Consider the following 13,294-nt stretch of genomic DNA (forward strand, 5'->3'; position numbering starts at 1 on the left):
ACAAAAACAATATATGCTAATTTTAGAATATTTAGAAACTACTACCCAGAGATTCCTCCTTTTTTTATTTTAAAATATTACAGGGGAACAAATGTTTTTGTTTACATGGATTCCTTTTGTTATGATTAAGTCAGGGATATAAGTGTGCTCATCACCCAGATAGTGTTCATTGTACACGTCAGGTAGCTTTTTGCCCATCCTCCTTCCTCACCTCCCCTACTTGATTTCCACTGAGTTTTACTTCCCTCTGTGCACATGTGTGCTCAACAGTTAGTTCCAATTTAATAGCAAGTACATGTGGTGTTTGTTTTTCCATTCTTTAGATACTTCACTTAGGATAATGGTCTCCAATTCCAACCAAATTGTTACAAAAGGCCTTACTTTATCCTTCTTCATGGCTGAGTAGTATTCCATACTATACATACACCACATTTTGCTAATCCACTCATGAATTGATGGGCATCTGGGTTGGTTCCACATCTTTGCAATTGTGAATTGTGCTGCAATAAACATTCGAGTGCAGGTGTCTTTTTGATAAAATGACTTCTTTTCCTTTGGGTAACTAAAACAGCAATGTTACTAACACAAAAATAGAGACATAGACCAAAGGAACAGAACAGAGAACCCAGACATAAAACCATCTGCATACAGCCAACTGATCTTTGACAAAGTAGACAACACTTTACACTGGGGAAAAGAAGCCCTGTTCAGTAAATGGTGCGGTGAGAAATGGATAGCCACATACAAAAGATTGAAACAGGATCCATATCTCTCACCACTTACAAAAATTAATTCAAGATGGATAAAAGACTTAAATGTAAGGCATGAAACCATAAGAATGCTGGAACAAAATGTGGGATTCCTTCTTTTTTACTGACTGCTTGCTATATAGAGATTACTCTGCCAAGTTTTATGGATTAAAAAATTTAAAAAGTAAAAAGGATACAGTTCCTACAGTAAGAAACATGTAATACTAGTGATGAAGTAGGACAGTTAATGAGGAAATTAAAAGTCTGTGAAGCACAGAACATCCTATGGGTAAGTGCAGGAGGGGCACTGGCTCATCTTGGAGCTCAAGGAATAGTCTATAAAAACACAAAATTATGTAATTTTTTTTTTTTTTTACCACATGTGCATTATGTTGTTAGTAAATGTGGCTTTCGTTTTTTATAAAACGCTTCCTTCAATTTTCCCTCTGGAATATGTTTCTTATTTTTGCTCCTTGATTCCCTAAAGGGCATTAGAATCTCTGCATATCTCATACTACCTACTCTAAAAGGTCCACCTTTGGGGGACTAACAGGGTGAGAAAGCCAAGTCCAGTCTAAAGAACAATGTTGTTGGGAAAAAAATTCATTAAAATCCTTTTCATATTAACTTTACTTCTATTGTGTAAGTTCAGAAGAAAGTGCTCATTTCTGACTTTCCTGAGTTCTATCTTCTCAGTTTCTACTCTTTGCATGTAGTGTGGTTAAGACTTTTTGGTAACAGTGTAACTTCTGAATCACAGGCAGAGATGAAGAGGGAACATCAGCAGCAGAGTCATATTTGAAAACAAAGAGCTAGGCATATACTACAATTTTCTAAGTTCTGAAGAAATTGCTCACTTTTGATCTAATACTTCAGACCATTGACTACTATTTATTACACCAAGGCAGGTGCTAACAAATGATTTGATGACACTCCTTTAAGAATAAAATGAACAACAATATGGTATCAAATGTCAAAGGCACAGGTCTAAAATGAACAAATGAGTTGTGGTGTTTTGTTAGCTAAGTATTTTCTGCTTTCTTTATTAATGGGCCAAATGAATCATTTTGCTAGACTATTATGAAGGTGAAATGAAGATTAAAGGACCTAACTTGTAAGAAAAGGAGTATATTTCATTCCACAAATGTTTTTGAAAATGTTTTTGGTTTGCATTGAGTTTCTTAATCTGTGATATAATTTGCCTTGATTATGTTAAAATAATATATTTTAATATAAAAATCATATTTCAACCCGATAATTTGCTGTATTTAAGTATAAACATAAAGTGAAAGTTATAACACTTTTCACACCTTAAAATAATAAAAGCTTAGCCCTCTAAAACAATAATGGCCCAAGAACTGTTTGAAATGCTTTTCATAAACTTCATTCATCCTCTTAAGGAAGATATAAGGTAAATTTATTTATTCCTTTTTTTACAGAAGAGAGAACTAAGGTGTAGAGAGGTTGAGTAACTCACACAAGATCACACAGCCAGTAAATTACAAAGTCAGGATTCAAACACACTCAGCCTGGTTCCAGAGTTAGCACTTTTAACAACTATGTTGCTACCTCTCAACATGTCTATGCCTAGCTCTTTGTTTTCAAATATGACTCTGTGCTGATGTTCCCTCTTCATTTCTCTGTGTGACACAGAAATTACACTATCACCAAAAAGTCTTACCCACACTACATGCAAAAATTAGTACTTTAGCTATAGCTTCTACTTGTGTGTCATTGATTAAGCCAATGCCTCTAAGACCCTTGGTCTTTTTTTGTTGTTGTTGTTAAGTAAAATCAATTTTATTAGTAAGGATCTTTCCACATGTCCAAAGCAAACAATTAATGAATTCCAAGGAAAAGCCTACATACAATGAAATTAGAAGTATCCCAGGATGACAGAAAATATATATAAATATGTACACCCATAATCACCGCCACCTCCGAAAACCTTTTTTCTTCCGACCTTTCTTAGGTATCTTCTTCTGCTTCTTAATAGGATTCTGATCCTCATCAAGATGAGCAGTCCCTCCTGTCAAAGCACTGATGTCACTGAAGTGCGTGAGCTCGTTTCCGCCATCCTTTCTCTCGTTTACTGACACTCAAACGCACCATCATGCTCTCCTCGTAGTTAATCCTGTGTTGGTCCTCCTGACTCTGGCAGGTAACATGAGGATGCCGAGCATCATGGATTTCCTCCGGTGCATCTGAGTACTGCTCCTTAAGTTCACAAATGACAGAGATACTCAATGCCCATCTTTTGGCTCGTTCTAGACGCTTCTTTTCCCGCTCAGCTTCTGTTTCATCATAATGTACTGGAACCAGGTGTGGTAGAACATATTTCTTAGATACTCCTTTTACAGATTTCTTCCCTAAAGCCTCAGACTGGCTATCCTCTGCTTCATCGTCTTCCTCATCCTCAGAGCTCAACTTGCTCATCGTGTTGCTGGGATGAGGCTTGAAACGAAGTGGATCATTCTCACTAAGGCTGCCTGTCACTGCAGTCTTGACCAATTTGTCAATCTGAGACTTCAGTTTTTGGTCCAATGGACGAAGCTTTTCCAAAACCGTGCGAATCTCCACCAGTCTCAAAACTGCAGCATGTCCCTTAAGAGACCCTCCTGAGGCTTTGTCCAGGATAAGGTGGCTCAAATCCATAAGGTACATGAGCAGCAGCTGATCTTTCACTTCCAAGAAGCTGAGACCCTCCTCCGTAGGATAGGCTCCAGCTTGAACCCTTTTTGTCAGTGCTTGCACTTGTGCAGTTACAGCCATCACCTGCTCCTGGAGGTTTTTCAAAAGTGTCACAGCATTTGGCAGGTCGGACTCCAGCACATCCGGTGCCACCATCTTCGCAAGGCCTGCTCCTTCCGGGGCTGTACTTCCTTGGCGCCAACGTTGACTTGATCGACCCTTGGTCTTTTTAGCACCTTTTCTCCAATGAAGCCACCCAATTAAATCCGTTGCTATGCTTACTTGGCAGGGGAATATGAGCCACTGCTGTTTTCCCAGCAGTTCAAAGTGTGTTATCTTCTTTGAAGCCCTGCTCTCCTGTGAATTTCCTATGCCCCTCCTACTTGAAGTCCTTCTTTCAGTAGCTATTTGAGGGTCCTGTTATCAGTCAATCTCCCCTCTATCTATGTCAGGAAAAAAAAATGGTAGTAGCAGGCAGCTGTGCCTAAATCACAGTAGAGTGCTTAAATTATGGGATTAGTTTTATAAATTGAGTTAGATGATACAAGTCTTGAGTCTGACGGTGCACTTTGTGCAACCTTGATGCTGCAATCTCTTCCCAAGACTCTGCAGATGTGCATTACAGTTCTTGTTATGCATCTTAAACTCAGGGATCCACAACATTGTGGTGTCAATTGTAAAGTCTGTTATGAGTAATTCCTTGCAAATCATAAGGCAGTGAAAATTGTGAATAATCATTTTGATTCACCAGATTTATATACCAGATTCCCATGGTATGCTGATAATTTTCTTAAGTAAGAAATTAATTGTGTGGGTAATTACAGCTAGCTGATCAGGGATTGTGTTTAACACTGCATCTGCCCATGGGAACATGCTGTCCATGTGTGTCAGAGTGGCGAAAAGGTGAAGTTCTTCTCCATTGATTAGTCAATGAAGAGGATGAGGCCAGTTCCACTTCCAGGTCCTGGTTTACCAGAATTGGTCTCCTAGCAATTGGGTTGCTTGGGAGTCCAGCCCAAAGCATGTAATATAATCTACTGAGCCTAAATCTGTGCATGATGTACAGTTAATTATTACTATAAGCAAAAGCTGAAAGGAGCTCTGAAGAGAGCATTTACATAGATGTGTGCTTTTGGATATTTTCTGATTATATTTACTCCTATGTCATATGTTGAATGCCTCCCATACACAGTGGGGTGCATCTGAGCTTCATACTAATCTATAAACCTACCCTGGCTCTGCAACTCGGCCCAGGGCAATTTTGTAAGAACTCATCAATGTGTCCATGCAGAACTTCCTAGAATCTTCCTTTGAATCTTTTAAATTAAAGGAATTTCTTTAATATCATTTATACATCCATAATTATGGTTGCTGAAAATATATTGAAAGAAAGGAGACCTCTTAGGCAACCCAATTTCATACCATTGGTCATGCAGAATGAGTCAACACCAGCTGAGCAATAGCTTTGGTTATAGAATAGGGGCTTCTGGATTACTCTACTTTAAAATGGTATTTTTCTTCAGGAGTTAAGGATTGTGATGTGCTGTTAAATGTATACCATTATTTTTCTTTAGAAGACAAAGGAAATATAAAAACTATGATAATAAATTCAAAACATCCCCACATAAATGTAAAATGCATCATTGCAATTTTTCTTCCCACTGAAACGATAATGGCTTCAATGGGCCATTACCATCCAAGGCAAAGCAAATGAGACACACTACCTGTCAATGAGTGTTTAGGGATTAGTTAATACATGGCATATATCATTGAAGCAATATATTATAGCATCCCTTGCACAATGCAACTGTTTGATGTATAAATGTTTACTTAGGGAATCACTGATGTATGTTTCATTATCACTTTAACAGCTCCTGATATTATGCCATTGTGTGGTTGATGACTTCTTAATCTCTGAACTCACTCTGACTTTTCAGGCCTGGAATTATTGACCCTATAAATTGTTATGGCTATTCTTAAATTGTTCTAGTATGCTGTATAAAATTGGCTTTTGAATTAATCATGTATAATAGTCACCAGGAAATATAGATATTCACCATTCCAAGGTTTGTGGAATTATGAAGGAAATCGCTGTGTGATTTCAATAGCTACGTTACATAAATATACATATAATTAATTATAACCTAGTATAGCTAATTTTAATATGTAACATGGTGTATCTAGAAAATATTATACTATCATAGAAAATAAATACTTACTGATATGATAAGTATAGGAAAATACCTAAGAATAAGGATGGAAAGTAGGTATCAACACCACCTCTAACTCTGATCTACTAGTAATAGAATCCTAAAGCACTGTGTTGTGAGTAATTCCCAAGGCAGGTACTCTCTCAAAGGAGACAGAGAAATGATGGATTAGAAAGGCTGACACAGCTGTAGGAAAGGCTGTGGGTACAGGGATGGCAGCATACAAACATTTACTAACTTGCATTGGACCCTATTTGCAAAAAAGTCACATATAATTTGCTCACTATCTCTTTTTATTAAATATAAAGGGTATAGTTTAGAGCAGCTAATTTTTTCATTTATGAAAAATAATGATATTATTTACATCAGTGTAGGATTAAGACAGAAATTAAAGGGAGCCAGTAGACCTGTATCTTTCTCTCCTCAAATCTGCTCCTAGATAATAATAATCACGAACATTTTCTATTCCATAATGAAAGAACACTGCTAGATGTTCAAATGAACAAATAGTCCATTTGTACATCTAACTAATCCTAATTATGACTGACTCCCCTACCATAATGTCAGCAGAATTTTTTCAACTTGCAAATACAACAAGTGACTCTTCAGTCTTTTAAAACAAATAATGTCTCCTAGTTTAGTGTTTAAAGCTAAGCTTTCTCCCATCAGTATACCCAATTCTGTTTTCTAAATAAAGTCATCTGTTGTTTAGCTACAGGGATACATCTGAGAAATGTATCCTTAGCTGATTTTGTCATTGCGTGAACATCATAGAGTGGACTTACACAAATCTAGATAATATAGCCCATTACACACCAAGGCTATGTGGTATAGCCTATTGCTCCTAGGCTACTAATCTGTCCAGCATGTTAGGTAATTATAACACAGTGGTAAACATTTGTGTATCTAAACATATCTAAACATAGAAAAGGTACAGTAAACACAGAGTACAGGCAATCCCTGGGTTATGGATGAGATACATTCTCGAGAATGACTTTAGGTTGGATTTGTATGTAACGTGGATGGCTAATGAACAGAGTATATATGGTGGTAATAATAATAATAACAACAATAATATTAATAGCTCATATGTGATAATAATACAGGATAATACTGTAATAATAATAATACCCCTGTATTATTAACTGTAATAATAAGTTATAGAAATTATTTTGCTCTTTCTTTTAATTCAAACAAGCAGAACATAAGAACAAACTCATACAAAAAGTTTAGACAGGAGATAGGAGAAATTTCAAAAAAGAATATTAAAGTTTAACCTTCACCAATGTTGCACTGATGTCTTGCTTACTGGAAGGGGCTATTTTAAGGCAAGAAGCTGATATTAATGGGCAGATGATGATGGAGATGGTGCTGGAGAGGATGGAGCGGGTGCTGGACAATCAGGATTTGATTCTGTTGCTGGAGGAGGGGAGCTTACTGCTAAAGTCGCTTTCTTGAAAAAGGTATCTAGGGTTGTTTGCACAGACTTTTTCCTTTTTTCATCATAAATGGACTTGTAGCAGCTGATGTTCTCACTAACTGTATGGTAAACCTTTGTAAACCACTCAATGTTAGGATCTTGCTCTTCAAGCTTAGCAAATCCTGCTTCAATGAGATGAAAAACTTCAGCTAATTATCATTTTGTTGTAAATGTTCTTGGCTCTGGATCTTCTGATTCTTCATGTTCTTGTGTTTCTATTAGTGGTTTCTCTATCTATGAAATGAGACTAGCCACTAGCATAAAGATGTTGCACCAACAAACTGCTTATGCCATGTGGGTTTGTTTACATGCATGGAAGAAACCAGTTCCTGAATTACTAATTTAATTATTTAATTATAAAGTATCCTTATGGGGAGCCTTGGGGGCCCATTCAGTACAGAACACCTAAGGTCAGGTTGTCCATAACCCCGGGACTGCCTGTATGATAATTTTATTAGATCACAGTCTTATATGCAGGCCGTCAGTTGATTGAACCATCGTTACATGGCACATGACAATACTTTCATAAAAAAGAAATATCTTTTTCATCTCACTCCCAGTTTTCTACCTGGAAATAAAACTTTGAAGTAATCAAAACTCTTGACTAGTAACCTGATTTTTAAATAAATGATGGAGGGTTATTGTAAAGCAATCAAATTTAAAGTACGACATACTAGCAACAAACTCAATTTTCAGACGTCCAGATCCAAGTCATTTTGTCACGCTTAGTTAAAACCTTGCCTCAAATGAAAAGAGTGGGATTTTTTCCCCTTAAGCTATTTCATATAACTTCTGTTTTGTTTTACTTAAATATAGTTGAAAGCAGATAATCATAGAGAAACCAATTATCATCTCTACCACCTGGTCACTTAATTTAAATCAGGCCAACTATACAAGGCCTATGTTTTTTCTCTTTTCTTTTTTTCAGATAGGTACATGCTGTGTTATATGCTCCAAAAAATGTAATTTAGTTTACAAAATAAAAAAACTCAACTAAAATTGGTAAAATTGTAAGAAGATTCTATGAATGTAATAGTTTCTTTGATCTAATAGTTTCTGGATAGTTTATTGGCATTGATTAATAAAACCTTATTAGGGAGGCAATAGATATTATTCAATTCATTTAACTAAATGGCAAAGATATATGGCTTGAAAATTGTAACTTTGCAGAGAAAAAATGTAAGTGAGGAGTTGTGGGTACATGATCTTTGTTCTAATTATCAAATTAAACTCTCTTTTAAGTTAAATATCTTTTCCTGACCCTAAAACACTAATGAATTTAATTAAAAAGAGAAAAAACAATTTTGCCTGTACAAGATTTATATTGAGGAATAGAAAATGTTCTTTAAGTCATTAGTCCCCTAGAAACTTTAATGCCTTTATTATTGATTATTGATAAGCTTTACATGGAATGTACCTTCACTTGCTCACTCAAACTTTGGAAGTTTACTTCCTATCATCAAACTTACGGTTTGGCAAATTATGAGCTATGGGTTGTCGACCTATTTTCTTAAAGTTACTGGAACACAGCCATGCTTACTGGTTTACATTGTCCATGGCTGCTTTCTCACTACACTGACAGAATTGAGTAGTTGTGACAGAGACTGTATGCCCCATAAGCCTAAAATATTTCTTGTCATACCCATTAAGATAAGTTTGCAGACCCCAATCTAATTTCCCTCCAACAACTTAATATTATTATGAGCATTTCCAACATTTCAATTTGAAAAGAATTACTATTGTATTAGGGTACTTAGCCAACTATCATGATGTGCTAAAATAAAAGTCCTCAAAATATCTTTCTAGAAAAATGAAAGAAAAACAATATTTAGCACCATTTTTTCCTTTCATATTGGTCTTTTTTTTTTTTTTTTTTAACTTATCTGACCATGGGGGTTCTAAGTCCTAACAATGAGCAAAATTGGGAGAGCAGGAAGTGACACTGGCCTGGGGACAAATGGATCAGAAGGATAACCTGGTACATGAAGTAATAAAATTGAAATAGAACTCCATACTTGAGCAGAAATTGCTTTACTGTTTTCGGGCAAATAATTTCAGAAGATCCCCGAATGCCTCTTGATTCAAGACACTTTGTTTTGTTTGTCCTCCTGTTTTGTTTTGTTTTTTAAAGTATGTCCTGGTTTATGATGAAATAGGCATATAGATGAAAGAACAATAGATTCTAACTGAGGAGACTCAGTTTCTGGTTTTAGCTCTGTCACTAATATTTAAATTATCAGAGTTTTAAAATTTTTTAAATTACTAGCATGTGGTGATTTTCTAAGTCAGGTTTTTTTGGTTACTGTTTGTTGCACTGTGTTCCACAGAGGCCATCATATGTCCCATTAACTAAGAGGCTATAAGTCAGAGTAAGGAGGTGGGGAAGGCAGGCAGGGAGGAGGCCCAGCCGCTACAGGCTCTATTTTTTTGGTTTGATTACTCTACCGGTGTTCCATATAATGTTCGATTTAAGGGGAGGGGGAAGTCCATTTCCAATAAAAGTTTGAAAATTATGGGTTATGTGATTTTAGACTCTCTTTTTAAAATTTTTACTTTTAGTTAGCACAAATGCTTTCAAAGGAGTTAGCAAAATTATCTCTATAATATCCCTAGATTCTCTAAAATAATAATTATAAAATTAGAGGAATTCACAGTTCATCTTATAAGTTACATTGTCTAGCCTTCCTACTTTGTTCTAATACATCTAGAATAGGGACATCTAGGCTCTTTTTTCTTTTAATTAACTTTTTCTGTACTATAATTAGATAATACATCATTTATTCCCATTTTAGCAAATAGGAAAATGCTTAAATATAAACTCCATTATCTTAATATTATGGTTTGAATTTTGGAGATTTTCTTCTTGTATTTTTTTCACAAGCATTTGAACATAGTTTTAATCATTCAGCACATATATTTTTATGTCATGCTTTCAAAGACTTACCATATCATTTCCACTTTTTATATTACTGTATCATTTCATAACCACAATTTTAATGGTTGTATTTTATTTTATCAATTCACCATCTCGTATATGGTTTAATGTTTTGCTGAACTATTTAAGTTGTTTCTTCTTTTGTGGTGCAATCAAAAACTTTATACAAATTTATATAAACAGCCCTTTCTGTGGTTAACATTATTTACTTTCAGAGTTTTTCAGAAATGGAAACACTGGGTCCAAGAGGATGATATATATTGCCCAACTGCTTCCTATGGATGATGTAATGATACTAACATTACACACAGGTGCAACAACATACAAAGATGTCTACCGATTTTTAATATCTTGATCACCTTTGACATAAAGGGGCTCAGGGTAAAAAATACAATGGGAAGATATAAGTACTAATTACAGGGTTGGGAGCAAAAATAAAACCAGTTTCCTTAGAAATTATGATGACTTTACTTTCCATTTTATAAGAAAGTGTATTTATCACTGACTTTAAAAAAATTCTAAGTTTGTACCAGAATTTCACCCATTCTCTCAAGTATTAAGCCTATTCTTTGATTCTGGAATAATAATTTGTCACTGTTAATCAAGGAGAAGAATCATACAGCTTGGGATATCCTTCATGATTAGAAAAATTAAGAAAATAGACCGGTGGCCAAAAAAATGAAATCAGTTAGGGATCTTCTTTCCTATAGCAATTGTTTTGGTCTCTTTGACATTAATTACGCCAATGTAAAATATTATTTTGTATGTAAATTTTGTATTTACATATTTACAATATTTGTATAAAATAATTACATTTATTAATACAAATATTAGTTAATGTTATTAAATTATATATGGTATATAACATAAAATAACATATAACATATAATTAATGTTAAATTATGTAACATATATAGATAACTACATATAATAACAACAATATATAGTGTAACAATATAATGACATATACAACACACGATAAAGAATAAAATCATGTAATATGATTAAATGAAATGGGATATGCATGGCACAAAGACAAAGGACTAACTCACTGGAAAACTAAGTCAAAAAACTAGACTTTTTTTCAAATTTCATAAAGATTTTATAACTTTATGAAGATTATTGAAGTACATTTCTTAGAGGCAGTTAATTATGTTCTCTTTGCTAGTCTTAGGTGGAGCAGGAGGAAGAATGATAGAATGTAGGAGAGAAGATGAACTATATTAAGCAAGGATGTAATCATTATAAATATCTCAGTCTGTACTTTTCATTAGTCTAGAGTTTTTTTTCATATTTACTTAGCTATTCCTCTAGAAAATCAGATTATTTTATCTACAAACTCAGACTTTTGCCTTTCTTCAGTTTGCCTGAATATCAGAAACAATCCCTTGCACAGTAGTTGAAGACATCTTTTTAACTATGATTTATAGTTATAGAAGTCAATTCCTAGATGTCAAATATTGCTACACATGTCGATATTAGTTTTGTGTAATGATTCGACCTGAATGTTGCTCTGTAAGTAGCCTTGAGCATCTAAAATAACTTGTCTGAATGTCCTCTTGGGTGTACTTATCTGGAGATCATTTCTTCTAGGTCATGACATTTTTAATTTAGCTGGGACTTTGTGGAATCAAAGAATAGCTTCTGGAGAAAATCCCATCCCTCACCTTTGTTTTACAGATGAAGAAACTGAGTCCCAGAAATATGCAGGATTATAGGGTCCAAGTTCTATCTCCAGAGAATAACAAAGATCATAGGTTTCCATTCCTTGACCACCTTTCAGCATTTGTCCAACCACTGACCTAGGTTTTACTGAATATGTCTATATTGTACATAGCAGAGACAGAAATAACTGTTAATATTAAATAGAAACAGAAAGCTTAATTTTTAGAAAAAGATTGTGGTAAGAACATTTACCATGAAATCTATTCTCTTGACAACTTTTTAAAAGTATAAGACACAATTGTTAACTATAATCACATGTTGGTACAGCAGATCTCTAAAACTTACTCAGCTTGCATAACTGTTGAATAACATTCCCCATTTCCCTCTCCCTCAAGTTCCTGGAAACCATCAATTCTACTCTCTGCTTCTGTGAATTTGCTTATTTACAATATCTCACTCAAATAAGTGAAATCATGCAGTATTTATCCTGCTGAGTGGCTTATTTCACTTAGCATAATGTCCTCAATGTTCATCCATGTTGTCACATATGGCAGAATTTCCTTCTTTTTTAAGGCTGAATAATGTTCTATTCTTTATCTACTCATCCACTGATGGACATTTAGGTTGTTTCCACATCTTGGCTACTCTGTAAATAATGCCTTGATAAACAAATATGGGAGTGCAAATATCTCTTCAAGATTCTAACTTCAAATCCTTTTGGATAAATACCCAGAAGTGGTATTGCTGGAAGATATGGTTGTTCTACTTTTAATCTTTCAAGGAACCTCCATATTATCTTCCACAGGGGCCACACCATTTATCATTCCCAAAAGCAGTGTACAAGGTTTCACATTGCTACACATCCTAGCCTACACTTGTTCTCTTTTGTTTTTTAGATAGTAGCCATCTAAAAACTGTGAGGTGATAGCTTATTGTGATTTTGATTTGCATTTTACTAATGATTAGTGATGTTGAGCATTGTTTTCATATCCCTGTTGGCCATTTGTGTCTTCTTTAGAGAAATGTCTATTCAAGTCCTTTACCCAGTTTTTAATCAGGTTATTCATTTTTATGCTATTGAGTTGTAGGAGTTCCTTAAGTATTTTGAATATTAACCCCTTATTAGATAAATGGTTTGCAAATATTTTCTCTCATTCCATAGGTTGTCTTTTCACTCTGTTGATTTTTTTTTTGTGGTGCTTTTTAGTTTGATGTAGTCACATTTGTATATTTTTGTTTTGTTGCCTATGCTTTTGATGTCATATTTAAGAAATCACTGCCAAGACCAATGCCATGAAGCTTTTTCCCTATGTTTTCTTCTAGGAGTTTTATAGTCACAGGTCTTATATTTGTATCTTTAATCCATTTTGAGTTGATTTTTATTATATATATGGTATAAGATAAAAGTCAAATTTCATTCTTTTGTGTGTGGATATCCAGTTTTTCCAAAACCATTTGTTGAGGAGATTGTCCTTCTCAATGTATATTTGTGGCACCTTTGTCAAAAATCAGTTTATCATATATACATGGGTTTATTATTGGGCTCTCAATTATGTTCTATTTG

General features: G+C 34.6%; 2 protein-coding genes across 2 annotated transcripts in view; both read right to left on the reverse strand.

The window, feature by feature from the left end:
• The window catches only part of MAGI2 (membrane associated guanylate kinase, WW and PDZ domain containing 2), an 836,940-nt gene that overhangs the window by 789,958 nt on the left and 33,688 nt on the right, over positions 1 to 13,294 (reverse strand). The window lies entirely within an intron of this gene.
• LOC123647569 (neuroguidin-like) lies at positions 2,535 to 3,613 on the reverse strand. Its single transcript, XM_045565122.1, is given in 2 exon segments — positions 2,535 to 2,813; positions 2,815 to 3,613. Coding segments are annotated over 2 exon segments (918 nt in total). The 5' UTR covers positions 3,597 to 3,613; the 3' UTR covers positions 2,535 to 2,677.

Source organism: Lemur catta, chromosome 11, assembly GCF_020740605.2.
Source record: "Lemur catta isolate mLemCat1 chromosome 11, mLemCat1.pri, whole genome shotgun sequence".
NCBI classification, from domain to species: Eukaryota; Metazoa; Chordata; class Mammalia; order Primates; family Lemuridae; genus Lemur; species Lemur catta.